The following is a 24,409-nucleotide window of genomic DNA, read 5'->3' as shown; positions in this document are numbered from 1 at the left end:
CGGTGGCGGTCTCCGGTTGACGGCCACCTCGCTCGTCGGATTACATAATGCCCGGCGATGGTTCTGCCCGCCAGATTTACTTGTTTTCCGTGAAAACCGGCGGCCGCGCCAAGTTTATCCGATACGATGCGTCCCTAGACGTTGGAAAACATCCACGTTTCAGACGCTTCCTTATCGATACCGTCCCACGCTATTATCTTTCAACGAAGTTTCGCGAGCAGCGTTTTCATAATTATTGTACTTTTCTTATTTTACCGTTTTATTCATTAGAGGACACTGGTTCGTAACAGCGAACGCGTCGACGATAACGTGAGAAACGAATAGGCGTATTACTGGAATAAACCGTGTACGTACGTACGTACGTACGTACGTACGCGGTGATAACGGCCGATCATATCCAGGGACCGATTAAGCTCCGGGAATTTTGCAGAGAGTTGCTCGATAATTGCCGCGTGATAATTGCCACGTGGAACTTTCGACACCGATGCTATCCGTTATCTGGAAGATTCCGTTTAATCGGTCCTATTATGTCACGTCTGCTATTGGTGTGTTCGGGGCTCGGATTTTCTATGAATCGCCGATACATTTCAACGAATATCGCGGATGATCTGCTTCGGGAACACCGTGTTCCCAAGTTGTAGCAATTAAATCTGCCCCCGAGGAACATTCCGAACCAGCCCGCCGTTCGGTTCAATTGCCGAGGCCGAGTTGATACGCGGCCAACGCAATTTGCTAACGGGACAATTAAGCGTCGTTCAGCAAATCCTAAGCAAGCTCCTTTACGAAGCCGCGAACGGATTGACATGGGAGCTCGTTAGAAAGCGTGCCTCGATGGAACGAAACGAACTTTTACTCGGCACCTGACAACTTTACCGAGGAGTTTGGTGATCCCTACGGGCAATTGCATCTTCGTGTATCGTTAACCTTCGGAGGATTGCTCGTTAGAATCGAAATAAGCGGACGTACGAAACGATATAATACTGGTCTATCCCCTGTTCCTGAGTCCTGATATTACAATGTTCTATGGAAAAATCAAATATAAACTTTAACGAAGCGACTCGAATCTCTTCATCCTATCCTCAGTTTAGCGAAACTGCCGATGCTAAACTTCGAAATGCATTATCTCGCAGCCACGAAGGAAAGTTCGAGAATAAACACTAAACGCGCTCACACACGCCCGATCCATTACTTCAAGAGACGCGCTATCTCTTACGCAAAAGCGCAATTATCTAGCGGTTCGGCGGGGCTTAAATTTAGCGTGGAATTTCGCTAAGACAGGGAGACCGTAAAGTTCCGGAGGGCCCAGCCGCCTCGCTGGGACCGAAATACACGCCGTCTCGGATTGTTCCTCCCCCCACGGCTTTCTTTTTCGTTTTCCTTGCATTTTCTCATTTTCCTTTAGCTCCCACTCCCTTGACTCGCACGTCTCTGCAAACGTAAGTCTTTTCCTGCGGTACAGTCGACCGAATAATTCGCGAGAATAGCTGCGTTCGGAGAGAAACCGTAATCGTTTGATATTTTTCGAATTTTTCGAATTTTTCGAATTTTTCGAATTTTTCGAATTTTTCAATATTCTCCGATGAAAGATTCGGATCATCGAATATCTGGTTAGCTAAATTAATCGAAAAGTGAAAGAATAATGAAGCTTTCGGTGAGTACAAACGTTAAAGACGAACTAGAAAGAAAGAGTTTAGGTGTTGACCAGGATAGCGACAAGATGGCGGCTCTTCCAAAGATGGAAGATACAGGTAATACTTGTGGTTAGCTCCGGGCAACCAAAGATGGATAATTTCGATCTGAATTATGATTTTGACGTTTCCTTAAGTCCAGTCAATACAAGGGCAACCGCGAATCTAGATGTTTAACGCGTGGTTGTTAAGTTTTAAAGCGAAATCACGCAATTTGTCCCTCGCTAGGCTCGTCAAGGGACGTCGTTGATTGTTGACGGCTTAATAAATTCGCTCGCACGAGGGTTCCAGCTCACGTGTTCGACCCAACGACCATTTGCCTCGTAACAGAAGGTGCAAGTAACCTGTAAACGAACGAATCATTACCGTTTAGCTGTTCTTACGTGAGTCGCTGACGCAATGTGACTGCACGTGCACGATTTAACGACTCCCTGAAACGACGCGCATGCAAGTCGTTGCGAGATTTATCGGCGAGCACACGAAAATAGGCGGGCGTCCTCAGGAATCGTCTCGGGTTCGATTTTCCCCCGTGCGTTCTCGGTTCCGTTCAGTCGCCTCTCGAAATGATGGACATCGATTTAACGTTAAAGCCGTCAAACCGATCATTTGTTGAGAAGGCAAGGATGCTTGGAGGAGTGTCGAATAAGTTAATTTTAGCTCCTGATCTCTATAGAAGTTGGACAATTTCTATCGAAGCGAGTACCGTTAGATTATAATCCGAAACAAATAAACCATAATTCGATGCACCAGCTACCGTGAATAATCGACGATCGACAACCACCAACAAAAAATACACCGAGGATTCTCTTTATCATTGAACAGACGATATTTGCCTAACACTTTCGAACGTTATCGACCGATAACCGGAGGCGCGATAAGCGTCGAAAGATTCACAGGTATTCACAGGTGCGAACGTCATCCGAACGAATTATACGACGCTAATCTGCCAGCTCGCTGGGAGAACGAATACGTTCGACGTTTCTATAATTGAATCGACTCTCCGGAAAAAGAGATAGCGTATTTTCGCACTTTTCTCGCTATCTTTGGTTCTCTGACTCGATGAGAATCTCATTCGATGGAATCAAATGAGTTTCATTAATCGGTCGACTTATGAGATTGCCGAGATTTTTAAGTCGAAACGAGGAATGGTTATCGATATCTTGATCACGAGAAAACGAGAGAAAAAATATATATATATATATAAATATATACACGTATATACACTCTCGCGTGCAGCAGACACAGCGGAGCTCCAATTAAATTTGGCAAGAAATTCTGGCACGATTTTAGAATGGTCAACGTAGCCAATTTCACGGCCACCGTTTTGCTAGACCAAAGGACCGATGATGTCTCAAGACTGACGACTTCTTCGTTGCGACACTTGTCTTCGATTATCTTGACCACCTTACTGTACAAGAGTAATCGTAATGTACCGAACTATCATTGCCGTCGCCGCAAGCCAACATTCGACGAAACCGGTAAAAATGTGAATTACCATATGCTCTACTCGAGCGTCTTGGTCGGTCTTGTTGGCCGCGGTGCCGTACGAAATGTTAACGATCTCGCGTAAAGAAAGAATTCCTTAATGAAGCCTATAGGCCGGCGAAACAAATCAGCCGGCGGGGGTGGGTGAGATTTTACCACGGCCTTGCACGTTGCGAATTTTGGCGCGTTGCACCGATGGCACCGCGTTAGCAACCCTACCCTTTGCGGAATCTCCACCGCCTTTCCGCTCGGGTGTTTATAAACGTTTAATTATCCGCGGCCAAACACTGTTTCGCTCGGTTTGCTCCTCGGTACAGCTATTACGGATACACCCCGCGCGTTAACAGCTGTGGAACAGTACGCCACGGTCTATTTTCGAGCTTGAGGATACGCCTGTCGTCGGGCAGACATGTTGGACCTTCCTCTATGAATTCAAAGAAAGGTCCACGCTAGAATGCCAACTGTTTTTCATCGGTTGCAAAAAGTTCCACCGTGTATTTTTAGTTCCAACGATGCTCTGCCGTTTCGTACTCCTAGTCTCCTCGTTAGCCATTCGGCTCGGCTATTTTTATTTTCCTTATCGATATTGTCTCTCAACTATCGCCGTTTAAGATGAATAGTTCTCTTTGGAAACTGTCGAGTTGTGGCAAAACCTGTTAATTACGTTGCTCAAAGTGCTCACGGATTGCAGCTGAAATTTAACGAAGGAGATTGAATTACTTTCTAAGCTACGATTCGAGTAGATTTTAGCTCGGTGTGTATAGAGCTAAACTCGGTGTATATAATACGCGCAGTAGTCCCTTCGTTCTCTTATGCCGTATTTACCGGCTTCTCCTATTTCTCCCTTACTCCAGCTAATTTCATCTGTACTCGGTGGACTGACCTCACGGATCTTTGCCGGCGGACCGGCTGCGATATTTTCAGCCGGTTGCCAGTCGCTCGCGATGGGATCAAATTCAATATGCGTATTTGCATCTGCTACCCGGCGAATGCTGCCCCGTTTGACAACCGACTTGGCGTTTATTAATCCTCGTTAACGTCACCGAGCAACTTTCCAGGCCGACCGTTCACGGTAGGAACGATAAGAAGATATTAACATCGACAGTTATTTCAGCAAAATTCGATTTAGATTCGATTATTATTGGCAAACGAGGAATAATTTCATTGATACTTTAATCGTTTCTCGCGGGAAGAAAGTTTGCCCGATGGTAGCGCCATCGGTGGAGAACCGCCCAAGCTTCCAGCAGAGGTTTCACGCTACTCTCACCGATGGTAAGCTGACGTTATCGACGGATCATCGAGGACAATGGTGGCGCCATCGGTGATGAAACGCTCCAACTTTCGGGTAATAGTCCACAAGATAATTTCGAATACTAGCACAGACTTGAGATGGCGCCGCAATGTTCTCAAACATTCGAAATGAATCGAGAATCTATCGTATTCGAGAGATATCTGCATAATTAATTAGTTTCTAATTAACAAGACAACCCGAGACATCGATTAATTCTAATGGAAATTAACGCAAGCTACGACCAGTGGAAACGTCAATAAACGACACCATCTTTTTTTAATGTAATCCAATAAGGCCCTCGAGAAAGAGACCATCCGATTTATCCATGTTATTTCTGAAAGATCCCCCCGACATTTGTCAATTCGTGCTTCAAGCGATTCGAACGACAAAGAACTGGTAAAGAATTCCACGGATATCGTTCTCGCTCCCGAGCGAAATCGCCAGTTAAGTGTTTAAGGGTAGCTGCGGGTCGCGTGTCGGCGAGAGTCATCCTCGCCAGCATGCTCGCAATAAAACATATGGTTTCCGCCGAGGGTGGCCCGAAACCACTCAATAAAACACTCGTGTCAATCCTTTACGACAATACGTCCACAGTCGCATCGTTAATAAGTTCGCGCGAAATACATCCGATCGGAAAAGAGTGAAAAACAGAAGGCGAAACAATTGGAAAATTGTAAATTGTCAGGAATTTGATCCGAGGCAGATCTTAGGGGAGATTAACGATCGATTCGTTTACGCCACATTTCCTATATGGGCGCAGTTTCGGGGTCTCAGCCCCGGGCAGCCCGCAAACACAGAGTAGTCCAGTGTAATCAGATCCAAAGACGTCCTCGTAAATTCCCACCCGCAGTCCTCTTATTATTATATACGCGGCGGCGATCTTATGCGGGATGATAGACCGAGTTCTCTCGATCCCCCGCCCCGTGTGACGGTGCCCGTCACGAGAAATAGAAATTTCTCGTTCTCACGGAACATGAGGGCACAGATCGCCGGTTAATTGGTCGTCGAATGTGGATTTAAGTGTCGAGCACCGAGGAATCCGCGCCGAATTCTCGTGAGAATCTGGGCCGAGGCCTTGTTCCTTCGGCTTTCACGCGTCCCGCACTTAACCCTCGCGGTGCCCGGGTCAATTTGATCCGAGCACTTTTTGATCGTGCTTTTATTTGACGGAGAAACGCGTTAACCCCTTGCCTCGCGATTTCTTTCGCAACTGCGTTCGAAGCTTTATCCTTCTCAATAATGACCGATACAACTTCCCTCGATAATCGTTCGTTTCGATCGTTAGCTAGGAGAAAAACGGAATATCTATGTAGAATCGCGAATCTATATTTGCTGTGACGATGAAATATTTAGGAGAAAAAGTAGAATTTGTCGAAATTAAATAAAATTCTAATATATTTTGTTCCTATCGGATTAGAGATTGTCTTTTACTCTAACAAACGTTCGTTTGAAATCCAGAAAACAAGGTGTCATTAAGAGAAACACCCTATATGTGAATACGAACGGACACGGCGACGGATGTGACTGCGCCGGGTTAATAAGGATGCGACGTCACCGAGCTCCGCGACGTTACATTTTCTCCTTTGAATCACGATCTCCGAATCCAGGAGCGCGATTAAGCCCCATGTTAATTGCTAAGGGCGATTAACTCTGACGAAGCCGTTTCGTCGTCGAAAATCTTGTTCGTGATAATTCAACTTCATAATTAGCTATGCGATTCTGCGAAACTTGTGCTACTAATTACAGATGTCTGACTTTGAAACTTTCTAAGCACTGACGGTAAACAACTGAATTAAATACGTAAAATGGCCGAGGAAGTGCACGAAACCACCTGTTGCACGATACAATCGAAATTCGTTTTCACCCGATGTATGCTCTTGTAACATTGCAACCACACTGATGAGATTTCACAGTGGTTAGAGCAACAACTATAACTGTGTAATATTATAATTGATGATCAGCGAAAACTTGGGAAAAATTCAAAGTGCACCAGGAGTTTCCTTCGCAGAGCATCGATATCTCGCAAAGTATCAATAACGGGCATCCACCTGTCGGCCATTTCCTCGAATACAATAGAGAGAGAGAGAGAGAGAGAGAGAGAGAGAGAGAGAGAGAGAGAGAGAGAGAGAGAGAGAGAGAGAGAGAGAGAGAGAGAGAGAGAGAGAGAGAGAGAGAGAGAGACCTAACTCGAAGAATCGACAATTGCATCGGTGAATGGACGTGTGTCCGAAAAGTTTCGTGGGTTCGTTGTATCCGAAAATACGTGAAAGTCTCTACGTGGTCTTCCTACGCTTCGATGCGTGAAAATACACCAGCATGATATAAAGTGACTAATGCCGATGATACGCGCCAGGTCTCACGGCGTCGGCTGCGGGGCAACGCGTCCTGCTATGGGGGTGAAGGGAGAGAAGAATGAAAGAAAGGGAGGAAAAAAATAGTAGACGTTTCATTGTGATCTCGATCGGGGAATCTCACGCCGCGGATCATGTGGGCACGCTAATTCGTGGGTATCGCCGTCATAATTGCGTCTCTGTGCCACCTTTCCGATGGTCATGGTTCCACGTGAAACTCGGAACCGGCATATCCGAGGGTGGCTGTCGTTCGAAGATAACATCGATACTTTCGGTTAGAGTGAAATCGACCCTTATGAGACCTCTTATGTCGGCTATCGAAATGCTTGGGCTTCTTTGACCTTTGATGTTACAGCGTTTTGGTAAGTTGGTATTATCTCGAATGGACGTGGAACTGTTTCGGAAATGAAGATTCCAAGAAAACTGGAGCCTTTGGGAAACAAAGGTTCGAAGGTTTGAAACTTCGACACGTCCAAATTGAAATTTCAAATTGAAACACCTATTTCCTCTCTGTTGAAAGTAATTAAGAAAGGAGTCTCCGAAAAATCTAGTGCAGCTTCCGACGGACGAATCGTGAGTTTCGTCTACATCTCGACTCCGTTGATCTACATCGTACACCGAACGTTTGCTAATCGAACGATTCGAGGAAAGAGAGGAAAGAGAGGAAAGAGAGGAAAGAGAGGAAAGAGAGGAAAGAAATAATATTTTCGAATGTTTTCGTTGTTCGGGTATACTGGAACTGTACCCGCTACGCTATCCTCGAGAGGAACGCGAGCATGGCCTGCGTGTAGCGGAGGTTCCCCGTCGCCTTCGCGCAATTACGTCCAATTGAACTAATTCAGTCCAATTGACGTTAACAGGCTCAATTGGTCGGCCCTGCTGGCGTGCACTGCGGGCACACGGCTATACTATCCGGTGGGCATACCTACGACGTAAAAAAAGACCAGAGAAAAACGGACAAAAATGTGTGCAAAGACAGTGGCTGCGCGCAAAAAGGAACCCCTGCTTTCATCGTTCGGTCTATATATACTTTTACGGAGAAATTAATTCATTCTATGGTTTTTGCTTCGCCAAGTCAACGCTGTGTTTTACCAAACGAAAGGACAAGTTTCGAAAACTGGTTATTACTGGTTCAACGTTTTCCTGTATCTCAAATGAGGAAAACATTAAAATATTAGAATATTAGAATATTAGAATATTAGAATATTAGAAAATCCTGCAATTTATAAAACTTCTAGTAGGTGTAATACTTTGTAGTTTTACCATTTTACGCGACTCTGTAGATTCTTTAAGCTACGGAGAAATAAATCGAATGAATCTTTGATACGTTGCGAAGAAGCTTCTCACTCGACTCACACGCGATAGAGTAATCGAGAGTGTTAAGTCACGCGCGCGTTTGCTTAGTTTCTAGTATCTCAACTTTCGAATGTTCACTCCATTTTGGTTATTGCGACTACTACCATAAAGTTTCTTAGAAATAAATGCAATTTACTTGTGGCTGTTGAGCTGAAATATAAATTACAAATAGTAAATCCCTTGTGAATCCTTAAAACTACCCGAATAAAACGATTCCGATCGGTAACTTGGCAACCATGATTCAGCATCGATTATAAACTTCCGATTCTAAGCGTCTATTTTCGTAAACACGAGAATCTGGAATAATTAATCGTTTAATCGAGAAATTCGGTACGGTCCGGTTTACGTGAAAGACGAGGGTAAGTACATTGGTAGCGTAGCTTTTCGTCGTCGAAGGACAACAGGTTCGGAAGGGGAATAGGTGGAGTCCAGGAACTCCTTCTGTCCTTCTCGTCGAGGTGGTGGGAGCGTAGCGTATCGTGGCCGCTTCGTTCTTATCTTTCTTCCAGGTCTCTTCCCTCTCTACTGTTCGACGAGCGGGAGTGGGGATAATTAATCCTGCCGTCCCTCTCCTCGCCCTTCTTCTTCGACGTTCTCCGCCATCTTTGGTTGCATGAAATCTTACAACAGAAAGATTTAATAATATCGCGCAATCATCAATGTTCACGTAGCTTCGACATTCGAATTACTTCGAAGAAGGTTCCGCCGAATAAAAATATTTTCATTATAGCAATGGAATTACTTCGAGTCAACAGATACGAATAAAATAACAAGGCACTGTACCTAATGCAGTTTCGTCTCCTTGATAATTCTATTTCCTAGTAATAATACTGTTTTTCGATAACGCTATAGCTATGTAAAAAGTTGGCTAGATTTCTAGGAACAATCAACGAAGAAATAAGAAAAATCGCAAAAAGAAAACAAGGCCTATCGTCAACTTTCTAGAGGATAATTCGGTAATCGAATCGCAGCATATAGTTGACCGTCACACTTACCATCAATTACAATCAATTAGCAAAAAGTTGTTCACTCGACACTACTACTAGGAAATTCCTAATCCTATTCGTCTGCTACTACGCAATAAACAACTACGACTATAGACTAGCACTGTGACGTTAGCCGTGTCAACACTGAGAACCCGAAGCCTCTAAAATGAGAAAGATCGAAGGACACAGCAGAATAATTCCAGACATGCACAGGCTAAATCCGAAGAGCAGCATCCCCCGCGTCGCGGTTCGCGTTTCCCGCGCGAGTCACTTTTCATACTACAAGCCGGCACGTGTTTCCTGTTCCGCGACGGCGAGACGCACCACGGCTTCGGACGCGATCGGCCGGCGTCGCCTGCCGGAACCACGTGTTGCTCCTCCGTTTCCCGAATAAACCACCTCGCCATTACCGCGGGAACCGAAGCGACCCTCGACCATTTCTTCGCGCGGTACAAAAACAGAGGAAAGTGTTTGGGGCAGCGGCCAGTCGCGGAAAAGGAGAGAAAGGGCAACGCGAAGAATGATAGGAAAGACACGGTCGCGACGGTCCCCGATAAGGGTCGAAAGAAAAGTCGCGTCAGAGGGTCAGCGCAGGAGGCGACCCGTTACTGCAGCCTGGCATCACCGGGCCTTCACTTATATCGTCTCTCGGCTAATAACGCTAGTAATGTGATATGATTAGCTTAGTTGAGTTCAGTTTAGTTCGTATTCGTTCAATTTAGTGGTTCGCCAGCAAAATCACATCGAGTTAAACCCATTTAGGCCAGTTAAGTTGCCGACTTCTCGCTCTTGCGCTCGGACGGCGTCCTCGCGGCGTCCTCGCGACGGACGAGCGGCTCCTGGGCCCGCGGATGTCCTGCGGTTCACCCGCATCCGGGCACCGTCGGCGAATCGTAGACGTCTTGTCCCAGATGTCGGAGCTGGCAGCCTGCGTCCATCGGAAGATATACCAAGAATGTACCTTCGACGATACGATTGCGACTGAAGCGATTACCTTCAAAGTTTGCTCGAGCAAGCGGCTAACCGTAAGTTTAGAGTCCCCCTAAGGTTCACCTGTAATTTTGTTCGGAATGCGTTTGTTAGCGATCGGACAGGAAAGAACGAACACGAACCGACACTTCGAAGCGTGAACCTACCAGCGAGGAATCCGCAAGCACACACGTCCGGAAAGCTCGATCGCGTTCTCCGTGGTAGCGAAGCTCGTTTCTTTTCCAGCGGGTCCATCGAAGTCGATCCCGACGAGCCGTAAACAAAGCGATTAACGGTGCCGGAACGAGAAGGAAAGCAGCGGGAACCGGTGGCAGCCGGTCGATCGGTCCCCAGGAGCGGATCGCAGCGGAAAAGACGGCGCGCGGGGGCGGACGGACGGGAGAGGAGGTAGGCTCTCCGCGAGCCGCAATTAAATCAGCGCGCCGTGACAGCCGCGCGCGCTAATTACCGCCGATGAAATTAGCAGTTAATATACGCGTGTACACACGGAATGGGGGTAGTTTGATTGGGCCAATTCGAGGCAATTCCTGGCGATTGCTGGTTTCATTGAGCCTGCGCTTAAGAGCCTCAGTGCCACGCTGCCGGTCAACGGACATGGATCTCTTCGAAAGTCTAGGTACCCTTACCTTTGCCGTCCTTCGCGGCGATCGTTCCCGGATACGCGACGATCCGACGCGTCGATCGACGAGCGAGCTCCGCCGTGAGCCCGGTGATCGCCGCTCGATCCGGTTCGATCCTTCGGGGAAATCTCTGGACGGCCTTACGAGCCAGCCGCGGGGTAATAGTGTTCGAACGACGATTCCCAGGACCAACGTGATCACCGACGATCGAGATCGGAGAGCACGACGTACGTTGATCGTGTACCGTGTTCGACCCCGGAAACTCTAGGGTTCAAGGACTCTTGGCAAATATTCCACGATCATTCTTGGATTACGTGTGTACGTGGAGTTTGTTGCTTCGGTGTGTCGACGGTGGTGGGGTTCGGTTGATTGGAGGAGTCTGGATACCGCCTGGTCCCGCTCTCGGTGGATCTGTACAAGAGGAAGCTGGATTCAAACAAGGGAAGTTTCTATTGTTGCTTAATCCGCTCAAGTTAGCTCTTCGAGCAGGGATTTCGAACACCTCCGGATGCTTATCGTCGAGAGATTTCTCTCTGACCGACAGAAACCTCTTAAAAGGAGAATTCTTTTAAAAGAATCCGCAAAGCTGCAGGGTTCGCTCGAAACGAATTAATCGAATGTCGAATGTCTAAACAGCGCATGCCAGGTACACCTACTTTCGGTGCGTGAATGCAGTGAAATCGAGCGAGCAACTCGGAAATTGTACTCGGAACGCGGGGATTTGAACGCCAGTTACGCGTCGACGTGTTTTCACTGGCCAGATCGCGCAGTCTACACCTAAACTATCGCGCGACACGCGATGGAGGGAGCGGTCAGGGACAAAAGTGGCTAGATTAAATTAAAAGATTCCCCGACACGGCGATCCAAAATGGCGGACGAGCCGCGAGAATCCCCGGCGATCGTCGCGGTTCCGAGAAACGCGAAAAGGCCAGGAGGTTGCGTCGCGAATCCATGGTTCATCTCGAATCGCAATTTTCCCATGCCGATGGGACGGAGAGTCGCTCGGAGAACTCTTTCGGTGTTCCGATTCCCACACGCGCGCCCCTTCCACGGTCGCGTCGCGTCGCGGCGCGTAGCGACGCGTAGCGCTGCACGGCGTTCTCCGACCGACTCCGTAAACCTGGGGGCGGTCGCAGCGGTGGCAAAGCTACGCTGGATCTTCCGTCTCCCTCCGTCGCGCCGTGGACCGTGAAACCTCCGCGTCCGAATCGCTGAAAGAGACGAAGAGGTCAGAGACGGATGATGGCTGCGGGGCCAGGGGAGGTGAAAGAGAAAGAGAAAGAGAAAGAGAAAGAGAAAGAGAAAGAGAAATAGAAAGAGCGCCGAACAGGGAAGGAAAGGAAAAAAGGCCGGTCGAGGGGGCACGGGAATGGGACTGGGGATGGGACCGGGGATGGGACGGGGGACACGGTGGCTAGGAAAGGGCGAGAAAGAGAAAGAAAGAGGAAGAAAACGAGGCACCGCGCCCGCATAATACGGCCGTCCTACCGTGGACCACGTCGAGGCGGCCAGTTGCCACTGGATTGGCTAGCCTCCATGTGTGGGGGCGGCCTGGCCGGCAACCCGTTGAAAATATAAGCGTGTGTGAGTGTCGGCTGATTAGCCAGAGTCAGAGGAGATCGCCGGTGGCGCGAGGATAGGCCGCTCTCTTCTTCGCGATCCAACCAGCCTGGTCAATAGGAGAACCGGGAGCAAACCGGGAGATCCATTCCGCGGCACACCGTCCTCCAAGGTCCTGCCGCTTGTTTTCCCTGCACGGACGGGGCAGAAACTCGCTGGGCTACGCCACGGGGCCAACGTTCGCCGCCGCGGCCGCTTAGTTAACTCCGGTTAAAACTAATCAAAATTAATCATAACCCAGGCAACAATTGATCGCAATTGGTCCGGATTCCATTACCGGCGCCGCTAACGCGATCAACCGTACGCGTGCTTTTTTGCATAATTGTCGCGGATCTTAACCAGGAGTCACCCGAGGAGCCCGCCGCCGTTGGTTCGTCGCTAATTGGGATCGGTCGGCAGGTATCTCGTTCCGTTCGCTGCTTCCGAAACGGGATTCGGGAGAGAAGCGTCTTCCGATCGTCGAGGAGAGGATTTACCGGAGAACTTACGGATCCGAGTCTGGACTGTGCGCGCGTGTCGCTCTGTGCACACCGAAAAGTGCGGTTGATAACGGACCGGAGGTGTGTACCAGCCGAAGAGAAGGAACGCCAAGTGATTTATTCTATATAGGCTGGTCCGCTGGAAGTCGCGCCGCGAGGAAGAAACCGATCATGGACGGAGGACCTTTCGACGATCCGATCTTCTCCGACTTCGGCGGCAGGGGTGGCACAGGTGTCCACAGTATTCAGGTGATGCTGGGCCTGCACGTCGGGCACCACGGCGGCGATCTGATGCCCACCGGCGGACACCTTCACAAGCTGGACTCCTCGAACAGTCCGCCGCCTCATCATCAGGCCTCTCATCATCACTTGCAGCAGCAGCAGCAGCAGCAGCAGCAGCAGCAGCAGCAGCAGCAGCAGCAACAGCAGAAGGAGCTCAAGGAGCTGGAGCTCGCCGGGATGTACGCGCCGCTTCCTCAAACTCAAGACGTGACCACATCGACGTCCAGCGCTGCGACGCCGACGTCCACCACTTTGCAGCAGGGTCTGCAGTTGGGTAACCCGTTGAAGAGGAAGCCGGAGGACCCGATGAACACCCTAGCGCCAGGTTCGTGACGAGTGGTTCGTGTCTTCGATGTTGAATTGTGACACGACTTATCGCGACGCTTACAGTTCTTATTCCTGTAACGGATCGTTTACCAATCGCAAGCCATTGTATCGTTTCTACGTTAATTAAACTACGAATCGTACGCATCTATGGTATAGTGCTGTCTTCCGTTCTCCATTCGCCCTTCAGAATTCCTGAGATTCCAGTTAATTCGCGAACGCTGAATCATCTTTCTAATTCGTGTTGCAGTGAACAGCGAGGCGCAGCCGGCCAAGAAAGACTCGAAGAAGAAGACCGACAACAATGGCATTAAGAAGAAGAAGACTAGGTACCTTGACATTCACCTTAGGCGATGACGTGTTGTAAAAGTTAATAAAAGCAAAATCTAATAAACGAATACTTTCGATACGACAATGTACAGGACCACGTTCACGGCGTACCAACTGGACGAGCTGGAGAAAGCGTTCGAGCGTGCACCGTACCCGGACGTGTTCGCTCGCGAGGAGCTCGCCGTGAAACTCGCCCTCTCCGAGTCCCGGGTTCAAGTTTGGTTCCAGAACCGGCGCGCAAAATGGCGGAAGAGGGAACCGCCACGGAAGACCGCCGGTTACATGGCCGCTGGCTCGGCTAGTCCAGGCTTATCAGGTGATTTACCGTTCGATTAAAGTAAAGATAGTAAGGTCGCAGTGCAAGTACATGCCATGCTAGTCGCATCTGTTCGAGTGGTGGCAAGTGACGGTTTGACGGTTTGACGGTTTGACGGTTTTTCTCCTCTTCCAGGATCGTTCACTTCTCTGAACAACACGTTAAATCCATTCGCCTCTCCGACCACAGCGACAGCGCCACCGGACGCCTGGGCGTACTCGCCAGCCTACGACCTAGCGCCACATTTGAATCTGTTGAGTCCCTCGAACTCGCCGTACTCGACGTCGTTCGGCGGGCCGAGCAACAACGGGACCTACTCGTACGCGACCATGCTGCCGCAGCACGACGCGTCCTTGTTCTCGGCCCCGTCCGGCAACACGATGCGGGTGCACCAGGACTACATGAACGCCGGGAACAGTCCGCCGCCCCCGTTGACTCGCAACGATTACCAGACGATGGTGACCACCCACTCGCCACCTACTCACCTGGCCAACTCGATGTCCGAGGAGGACCATCAGCAGAACAAACAGCTGGACTACGTGAGCGGGCTGAGTCCACCGGACAAGTATCAGCACGAGCAGCCCGACTACACGCAGCAGCAGCAGCAGCAACAGCAGCAGCAGCAGCAACAGCCTCAACAGGACCAGAAGCAAGACTACGGCATGCACTCGCCGCAGGGACGTCAGGGTTTAAAGGACCAAGTGATGGTGAAGAGTGAGCCGGCTAGCCAACAGAACTATGTACAGCTGCCTCCTTTTCTGAACTGACTCGAAATCTCCGCTCTAGATTCGCTCCGAAGCCTTCTCCATATTCAGCTATAGATTTCAAATCAGATTCAGAATCTGGGAACACGCGTCGTGTTGTTGCCAATCATTATTTTCCACGGCGTTTACCAAATGTAAAAACAAACCTTACCAATGAACGACCGAATTAATCGCGACCGCTGTAACGGTGCCAACAAACAATTGGAAAGGCGATTGAATCTCGATGGAGACGCTAAGAACGTATAAGAGGATCATTCGAAACTAACCGCTGTAGGCTGTGGGACCTGAGTGTGGATAATATCGAGTCTAGTATAGAAAGTGTTCCGATTCGAAATTCATTCTTAGTCGATTCAGAAGAACGTTGAACGAGACGGGGTCGGGGTCTACTCCGGAAACATAGACTTCCAAAAAGACATACAGCTTTACACCAATTATAGTTTTCTTATTAATGCGAGTCCTCTTCGGATTATAGGCGTAGGATTTTAGATTTCAACTTAATTATCCTCACTTTCACTTTTAATATCTGTAAATGAAATTTCATTATTTTAGAGATATATTTATTGTTTGATCAGCTATTAACATTTCAATGAGAGAAGGAATCGCCGCTCAAGTTTTCCCTGTCTATTCGACATTTCTATTTGTACTTTGAAAATTACATTGCTGGCATTCCTTTTCTAAAAGAAATTCGAGTAATTTCGATTAAGAGTTGATGATTCTTGTAGCATTTTTATCATAGATATATATACATATATATATATATATATATATATATATATGAGATTACCAAATACTTGTAAAGGTAAACGTGAAAAAGGTGGGAAACGTGGAAAACGTGTTAAATTAATTAAAATTGCGAGTCTATTAAATAAGTAAGTGCATTCCGAGTGCCTTGAAAAACATAGCTTAATACGTATGTGTTCTTACGAATGAGTGTGACTGTGTTTGTATCTTCCATTTCTATTTCTTCTACATTTTCTTTTAAGGAAAAATTTCATAATGGCGACCGGAGTTTCAACATGGCAATGCTCCGTAATGTTATACATATTTTACGGTGATATTGTATATTAAAAACGTATTGTGCGTGGTAACGTTTGTTAAAAAAAATATATGTGTATATATATACATATATATGTAATGTTATATAATGTTTGCATATTGCCCTACTCTTATTTCTTGATCAGAATACTATTAAGGATAAATTATAAAAACGTGTAATGGTCGATTTGACAACGTTGTTTCGAAAATGCCTTTCCAAAGAAACTAACTTGACGGTTATCTGGTATATTAATATTTTATTTGTATACAAACATAATCTTTAATAAATTAACGAAAACTAATAAGACCTATACGAAATTAATAAATTCTAGTACTACAAGAAATATATATCTTTTGTCAACACAATAACAGCGTTCACGTAAAATCTTCGGTATATTTTGTTTCGATAATACTAACATTATTTACAGATTCATCTGGATGTTCATGCTTAATCTCGTCTAGATCTCTGAACATGTCCACTGTATCGATCTCATGTTCGTCACGATACGTTATCTGCCAAACACCATCACCACTGAAATGATGTGATTTCTCTAACAAGTATAGGCATAATGCGAGGCGTTGTTTCTCGGTGAAATTATACCCTTCTTCCAGATTATATTTTTCGTATACTATTTTACGCACTTTCTCAACTGCATCCCTGTATTAAAGACAAAGTTCCCGACATGTGTTACTATGAAGTTTCAATGTTTCGATTAAAAGGATTACTTAATTATTCCAATGAAATACGTAGTTTTATACGATACAATTCTTTTGTACCGATCATACGCGTGTGTTCGTATTAAGTGCATACGGACTTACCGTGGATAGAGTATAATGTGAAGGTTAGCAACTATGTCTTCTTCGGAATAATGTTTCTTTAAATAAACAATCATTTGATGTATTACAGTAAATGATACGACTTTCCAGTGAGGATGCCTCGTCAAATATTCAACTAGACATTGTTCCTTTGGTTCAAATTCTGTGTTAAGTATATGTCTCAGATGCGTTCTTCTAGCTACTCGAGGATGACGTCCGTGTGCATGAGTTCTGTGCAAAGAAATTTCCAATTTTGATGAAAACATTTCTGTAAATTCAGAGCAAATAGTGGTTTTTCGTGTATTCTTGTTCTAACCTTAAGAAATGATCTCGTGTGGAATAAATGGAATAAAATGAAACAAAGTTTAAATTATTCATGGCCTGCAGCATCTGTATACGTTCCATAACCATCTTATATGCAAGAATCGTAAAAATTATTCTTGAATGTCTCAACCACACGCATAATGTAGGATGGGTTGATACAGTATTATACCGTTCTATAAATGTATTCTTTTTCATTGTTAAAATTCTCACATTAGTGTAAACAGTAGAGTTTGGTATATTGTATTTATTGAAGAGCGATAGCAACTCATCCATATTATTTATATCAGCCATTAAAATACGTGGGTACTTTCTTACTATTACAAACATATCTTGTCCTGCTATTTTAACATCTTTAAATCTCTCTAAAAAGGCATTTGCTTCGTCCATACTTAGAGTTAACAGATAAGGATGCCTGTTTAGCTATAAGAATTAAATTAATTTTAGATTATTTTGTATCGCCAACACTTACAATATTATATAGAAAATAGAGAGTAATTATACTTACAATCTCTTTATCAAACTGAAATGTGGTTTCTAACATATTTATTACATTAAACATCTCTCTGAAACTTTGATACTTAAAGCGATGATACCTTAAAAGAGACTGGTGATACAATTTAAGATGAACTGTTTTGTAATATGATATAGCATGGAGATAGTAATCTGACGTATCTGCCCAGCCAGATAGGTTTGGAAAAGTGGGTATTTCGAACACTCCAACACTGTTAAACATACTTTTTATTATATTGTGTTCCGGCGATAAATTATGATTTCTTTTGAATGTTCTTAATGATTGGTGTATTGATTGTGAAAACCTGAAATGTAAATAAACATATAAACATAGCATAGGAAAACCTTAAAGTATTAAACAATGCAAGAATTTACCAAAAACAAATGTACCTGAAAATAGTATCCAAACTTATAGTTTCAACACCCATTTCCTGAAGCAATAAAATCCGGTTCGTAATTACTTTAGGTTCAAGTTTTAAACATTCCATCAAAAAGGTTACATTTTGAATATCCACTGTCAGCTTCTAATAAACACAAGAAAGGAAGTTTGTTAACAAAATTAAATTATAGGATATGAAATTATAAGTATTCGAATAAAATAACCTTAAGTATCGAACAGTTCTGAATGAGCCTTTTCTCGGATAACTGTGAAACAGTATCATCCGTCCTCCTTTGTATATTTTTAATGGTATCATCATCTAACGCTAACTGAGTAGCTAGTATTTCACCGATATCTATTTTTGTCGAAAAACACAGATATGATTTTCCAAAAGATGTTTCAAACCATTGTTTACGGAATATCCGTTTATACATCTTTTTTCATAACTATTTGCTAATCTGGCATTATCCAACACAAGAAATTCAAAGAGAATAATCACGTGCGAGCGTGCACGAAATTTAAGAAAACTAAAATATTTACATATTTTTGATGATTATTGAATTCAAACGAAGGTTATGTTTCATGTAATGTAACAGGTATAATTTTGTAAATATAAAAGTCACTCATAAAAATTAAGAATAATTTGACTTTCAATAACTTTTTGTATTACTTTATAGAACGATGTAAATAATATTGACCTTCTCAGATTTAACGGATTATAGATAGGAAAACATAAGATATAACATCGCTCCAATCACATCGATGTAGCCACAAAATAATAACACTACTATTCGTTTAATTTAGATCAGAATAAAACACAATAAAATTATTGCATCGACTGTTTCGTAAAATTTTATACTCTTTGAAACGTTTAAAGATTTTTCGATCTTTTGTCAATAACAAAAACACTTCATTAGGAAAGAATGTTTTATGTATGTACATACGCAAAAGTTGGAATCTACTTAACCATGTGATGTCATAAATTTGAAATGATATTGAAATTGAAGATTACACATACTTAAAACATTATCTCTTACATTCAATAAAATTAAGATTCTTCTTGTATTTCCAATGAATTTTTAATTTTATTTCAATCCCGATAGAACTTTCCTTGTAACAACGCTTTCCAAATATATTGCAAATATTGCAGATGGTTTCCACGCTTCTCTGATCGTTTATTTCGAAATACATAACACAATATATAATGTTACATATGTTGATTCCTCTGAAGATGCAAATAAAAAATGTATGAATATCATAAAGCTACATGTGTGTTAGACACAGATATTTCTAAAAATAAATAAGATACGAAAGTTTCACTGTTATTTCTTTATATATGCAGTATATTCCTTTGACAAGAACTATTATTACAAAGACTCGAGTGAAACCAATACGAAAGATTAATCATAGATTTTACCGGGTTTATTACTTCGATACATGGTTACCTTCAAGAATACTAGTTAATACCAAATGACAATTAAAGAAAGAAAACCTTCGTATCTCAATTAATTTTAGAGATACTGAATTTTATAAAATATTTCGTTTTACACACTATACGATTAATTGTCGCGAAGAGTTAAATCTCAGATGGTTTAATTCGTAAGATCACAGGAACACTGGTGCACGGTAAAATCGCTAATTCTGTAACAACAGCCGTAACCAGATCAGCTGGTGTAACATCATACGTAATGTTTAAAAGATTCAACGATTTCTTGGTTTTCCAATTGGCGAGCTGGGATTTCTTTGTGCCATATCCCTGCGCAAGTTCGTCCGCATCGCCTGAAGTATTGAACGAAATTATTCAAAGAATAATACCAATGATTCGCACACGCGAGAAATAATGCCTACCTAATTCGTTATAAACAATAGAATCCGTCTGTACACGTTCATAGGATTTGTGGGTCTCACAGGCCACTAACACTGGAATATTGAAGGCTCTCGCCATTAAGGCAACTTGGGCAGTACCGGTTCTCGACATTACCGCACCATTGGCCAATATCGCATGAGCACCCAGGAAGACTTTACTCACCTAATCATCAATGGGAAATCGATAAATGTCAATTCCGAGAACACGATCAAAGAAAAAAGAAAAGAAGCTATTGTTTTGCGTCATACTTCTGGCATTACGTAGCTCAGAGCATTAATTAAAATATAAGAACATTCAATGCCGTGTTTCGCTAGACGTCTGAGCTGTTCTTTCCCTTCTAACCAAGGCCTTCCATCGACAACGATAACGCGAAACTGTTTATTCGCCGTGTGCGCGTCGAGTAGGATTTTATGAATTAAGGACGAGCTAGAAGCAACATCAATCTGCTGTTACTCAACTTAATCTCAATTCGATAGTGATTTTATTGTCTATGGACACTTACTAGCCGTATGTCAGAATAACATCACCATGAGAGATTTTTTTCTGAATGGTTAGCGATATTGCCTTGTCAGCAAGTTCTATTTGTTCATGAATGTAGGTATCTATGGCGTTGCATAATTTATATTTTGCCTGCAATATGTAATATACTTTCAAACGTTGTATTTTATAAAAGAGACTTTAAACTACTACTTACATCTGCATCGGATAATGCAGGTGGTAATTGTGTCATTTGTCTCATCAGATGCCTCAACGCATTTTGCATAGAAACGGCTGATGGCCTGCAATGATGTAAATACGCCATGGACTCTAGCAAGCTCGCCTCGAGACCTCTGATAAAGTCTGCCTGGGAAGGCCGCTCAAAGTCTTGAATAAGCTGCTTCACAGCAGCTAGAAGTGCCACGCATCGTGCATTGCTACCTACTATCACTTTTCGCGCGTACTGAGTACCTAGTCTGACTATCGCTGGATGTATGTGCGAGTTAACCGCTAGAACATCAACGATTGCTTGCTCTCTTTCATGGTACAAATGTTTGAATAAATTTATTTCGTGGGCATTTTCTTTTAGAATACTTTTCTTAGGCGGTACAGGCTTTTTCACGACGACGTCAGCTTCACCTGTAAGTTGATGCGTCGTTCGTGTTTTATTTTCTTCAGTCTCTTTAGTTTTTACTTTACTTTTGTCCTGTAAAAGCTGTTGCTTCACTGCTCTTTGTGCTTCCTGTTTCGCTCTTCTTTCAGCGCGTAACTCTGCTTTACTTTTCCCTTCGGTGTTCACTTCTAATGGTGCACTTTTCTTCACGGATGTATTACAAGCTTTATCGGTTGTATTTGGACTTTGAATATTTTCACCAGGCGCATTTTCTAATGTCACTGTAGCCTGTTTATTCTTAGTACTATCAGAGGCTGTAACCTTGGCGCCGATGCTATTTTTATTTTGTTCCTTATCAGTTTTTGCCTTTGCTTTTGCAAGCGCTTTAGCCGCTTTCTTCGCTGCACGTTCTCCTTTTACTTCTTCTCTTGTTTTTTCCGGGATATTCATTTTATTCTCGGTCATCCTTGCAGGTCCCGGCGATTTTAATAATGGCGCTGTTCCCAATCTGTCTAGATCGGTGTTACCTAAAGACAAGAAATCAGTATATTTAATGCTGTTTATTAAACAATTTAATTAAACATTTCATAAGTATCCCCACCTAATGGAAAACCTGTATTGAATGAATTGTTAGTATCTTGCGCGGAGGATACCTCTTCCTTAGAACTTGTAACTTCTTTTCCGGATGTGTTCCCTTCGGTAGATGATCCGGTCTCCGATTGTACCATGGTTGAAGTAACACTCTCTGCGCTTTTTTTTATAACAGAAATAGAAGACTTATCTTGTAATTCACTATCATCAGAGGACAACTTATTATCTTCTCGCGCTAAAGTTTTACTATCGACTTTAGAAGAATTATCGAATTTCAAGTTTTTCACGTTTTCAAGGAGCTCTCCTTCAGAAGACAATGTTGTTCCTATCTGAGACTGCACACCGGCTTCTAATTTATTTATGTCTCTATCTAACAATGTAATATTTTCATTTGGTTTAATACCACAGAATCCTAACTTACAAGCATTTTGTGTACAGCGTTGTGCATTAGATAATTCGGTACTTTCATCGGCTGCTACGAGATCAACGCATTTCACTAATTCTTGTGGAGCGGGAATATTGTCCAAGCTGTCGATTTGTTTTGTTTCAAGCACCTGCAATGAAGTATCTTCTTTTATACAATTAATTCTAGTTCGAATTGTTTCTATTATCTTTTCTTTAAATTGCGATGCAACTACTACATCCTTTGAATCTTCATTGTGTTTCTCATGATGACTTTGTATTTCATTTTCAAATCTCAATGGTCCAGGTGGTGATTTGGACAAACATGATAATTTTGGGCAATTTTCTTCGGACTGTACGTTCTCTGGTGTTAATTCTGTTTGTTCTTCATTGCTGTGAGCATTATAAACCTGTGTTTCAACAGCTTTTTGCTTGAGATTATTAACAATATCTGTCTCAAGTTTGGCACAACAAATTGAATCGTAATTTGCCGTTTTAATATACTTTAAAAATGGTTCTATAGGCGAATTGTAGGCATTCCGTAACCTGTGAGCCTTGGACTTAGTTATTGTTTGTATGTCCTCCGTGTCTTTCTCAGCAACTTCTTGATCGCTAAGCTTTTCGGTAACAGGTAAGGGATTTTTACAATATGACTCACAGTACAAACAACAAATGTGCAGTGACTTTGTCTTATTCTTCTTTCTCAGTCTACGAGCTTTAGACTTTGTTATAGCTTTCGGTTCAACATCAACATCTTTCTTAGCAACAGATTCTGGGATAGATTCAACATTTATCCCATTGAATGAACAGTTTTGTTGTTTTTCAGCCTTACGAGCATCATGTAATCGTTTACGACGAAGATGTCTAGCAGTGGAAGGTGTACAGAATCTTGGTTGGTTGTTTTCTACCAACTAGAATAAAAATATTTCGTATTACCGAATTATAACTATCATTGAGTCTCCTAACTACATATGGTTAACTAAATTGATGTATAATATGTACACATTAAAATTATGTTATAGTAAACAAGCGACAAAGGAATCTTAAGTATCCTTGTATTGTGTAAATTATTTTAAATAAAAAAAAATACACTTTGAATATATAAACAGGTCTATGAAACAATTAAACTTATGTTGAATCATTAAATTATCATCTCTTTAAACGATAGGCTAAATTATAAAATTATTATACACAGAATTAAATAAAAATTAATATTCCAAGTGAAAATTAATAATGCCCTCTTTCCAATATTGTTTTAAATGTTTATATTAAAACATGCAATGCATATATGTACAAAGAATATATAATTAGATTTGTAGAAGGATCAAGTAATCGAGAAAATAATTTTACAAGAAGCAAAAAATAGAATAGAAAAATTCTGATATTAAATTGGAATATTAAAATATTTACGGACATGTTCCTCCTGGTCCATCATCACTGTATCAATTCTCAGTCAGGGACATACGTAGCTTCAAGCTGGGAACCCCAATACAACTTTAGAAGATAAAATACTTCTCTTTATATGCAATAATGGCTTTCACAAATAACTTAATAGTTAACACATAGTAACGTAAAATATTAGTCATTTATTTTCACATGTTTTAAATTCTTTGCAATGAGATTTGAATCATTCTCGAATAATAAGAAACTTCCCATATGGAATTTTATGTTAAATATTATGATATTAAACAATTTTTAAATGGTTAGATTATGTAAGAACTTACTAATAATCGACTGAAACAATAATTTCAAATATCAGCTCCTGCTTTTCTTGCTTTTATGCAATCGCGAACAATAATGATGCAATGCTAACATACTTTAAATGTTAAAGAAATGATTATTTTTATGATTTCAACAGTGTGTATTGTTATATGTAACATTAGAAAATACGGCTGAGAGCACAATTATGAACATACAATGCATAATTACTGCATTCTAAGCTAAATGCTTAAAAATAATTATGCAATTCTATCATATAATTAAAATTTTTTTTTTTAAATGTCACGAAACAACGTTCATTGCCAAATCAAACCTTTTGACAGTCTTCAAATTATTTTACATGAATATAAATATTTGAAGAACTTAGAGAATATTTCGTTTCCGAATCAATGTTCTTCCAATAAAGGATAGTTTAAATAATTTAAATATCTACGATATAAACTTACAGTTATGTTTCTAACCTCTAATATATTCCTTATGTTTAATAAAAACTGAAATTAAATAACATGTAATTGAAAAACTACATGTGCGAACCAAGTACCTTCAATCCTGGTAACTGTATATTTATTAACACTATGTGTCGAAGAGGAACAATTTCTATTCACTTTTGTAAAATTTCCAGACACCTATTTCGTTTTCTTACCATACTCTACAAAGGAACGATGCCTCCATCTACAGGTACCGATATAAGATTAATCGTGAGAACAAAAACTTTGGATCTTTTTTTCAAAGAATATATATCATTTTTTAAAAATGAAATTCTCGTCTAAGGTATAAATGTAAATTTATGTATC

The 24,409-nt window shown here is 42.7% G+C and overlaps 3 protein-coding genes and 1 long non-coding RNA gene across 11 annotated transcripts; 1 reads left to right on the top strand and 3 right to left on the bottom strand.

The window, feature by feature from the left end:
- Window positions 1–7,768: 7,768 nt before the first annotated feature.
- Window positions 7,769–11,537, bottom strand: LOC116431492 (uncharacterized). Its single transcript, XR_004235939.2, has 6 exons — window positions 11,424–11,537; window positions 10,294–11,178; window positions 10,152–10,210; window positions 9,167–10,085; window positions 8,539–8,791; window positions 7,769–8,468 (listed from the first exon to the last, which is right to left on the bottom strand). It is a non-coding gene; the product is annotated as an uncharacterized LOC116431492 (long non-coding RNA).
- Window positions 10,601–16,261, top strand: repo (homeobox domain-containing protein reversed polarity). 2 transcript variants are annotated; one of them, XM_031987012.2, is made up of 4 exons: window positions 10,601–10,763; window positions 13,723–13,801; window positions 13,895–14,118; window positions 14,254–16,261. In XM_031987012.2, the coding sequence occupies exons 1-4, from the start codon at window positions 10,601–10,603 to the stop codon at window positions 14,883–14,885; spliced, it is 1,098 nt and encodes a 365-aa protein (XP_031842872.2). In that variant the 3' UTR covers window positions 14,886–16,261. The 2 variants fall into 2 exon arrangements, with proteins under 2 accessions (XP_031842872.2, XP_031842871.2); XM_031987011.2 differs by lacking the exon at window positions 10,601–10,763 and adding an exon at window positions 11,855–13,473.
- Window positions 15,258–19,137, bottom strand: mTerf5 (mitochondrial transcription termination factor 5). Of its 3 annotated transcripts, none has more exons than XM_076373282.1 (8): window positions 18,984–19,137; window positions 18,171–18,301; window positions 17,958–18,091; window positions 17,563–17,872; window positions 17,050–17,477; window positions 16,737–16,964; window positions 16,335–16,575; window positions 15,258–15,405 (listed from the first exon to the last, which is right to left on the bottom strand). In XM_076373282.1, the coding sequence occupies exons 1-8, from the start codon at window positions 19,135–19,137 to the stop codon at window positions 15,349–15,351; spliced, it is 1,683 nt and encodes a 560-aa protein (XP_076229397.1). In that variant the 3' UTR covers window positions 15,258–15,348. The 3 variants fall into 3 exon arrangements, with proteins under 3 accessions (XP_076229397.1, XP_031842873.1, XP_076229398.1); XM_031987013.2 differs by lacking the exon at window positions 18,984–19,137 and adding an exon at window positions 18,891–18,916; XM_076373283.1 differs by lacking the exon at window positions 18,984–19,137 and adding an exon at window positions 18,645–18,884.
- eIF2Bdelta (eukaryotic translation initiation factor 2B subunit delta) lies at window positions 19,025–24,305 on the bottom strand. Of its 5 annotated transcripts, XM_031987004.2 has the most exons (9): window positions 24,157–24,305; window positions 23,311–23,390; window positions 21,505–22,807; window positions 20,508–21,430; window positions 20,316–20,443; window positions 20,062–20,239; window positions 19,795–19,975; window positions 19,499–19,725; window positions 19,025–19,171 (listed from the first exon to the last, which is right to left on the bottom strand). In XM_031987004.2, exons 2-8 carry the CDS (start codon window positions 23,329–23,331, stop codon window positions 19,523–19,525), a joined length of 2,937 nt encoding a protein of 978 aa, XP_031842864.1. In that variant the 5' UTR covers window positions 23,332–23,390; window positions 24,157–24,305; the 3' UTR covers window positions 19,025–19,171; window positions 19,499–19,522. The 5 variants fall into 5 exon arrangements, with proteins under 5 accessions (XP_031842864.1, XP_076229387.1, XP_031842863.1 ...); XM_076373272.1 differs by lacking the exon at window positions 19,025–19,171 and having other exon boundaries at window positions 19,351–19,725; XM_031987003.2 differs by lacking the exon at window positions 19,025–19,171 and having other exon boundaries at window positions 19,351–19,725; window positions 23,311–23,372; window positions 24,157–24,298.
- Window positions 24,306–24,409: the final 104 nt, after the last annotated feature.

This window comes from Nomia melanderi, chromosome 13, assembly GCF_051020985.1.
Source record: "Nomia melanderi isolate GNS246 chromosome 13, iyNomMela1, whole genome shotgun sequence".
Classification (NCBI taxonomy): domain Eukaryota; kingdom Metazoa; phylum Arthropoda; class Insecta; order Hymenoptera; family Halictidae; genus Nomia; species Nomia melanderi.
Note: the sequence above shows the minus strand (reverse complement) of the source record. Positions and strands in the feature narration are given on the sequence as shown.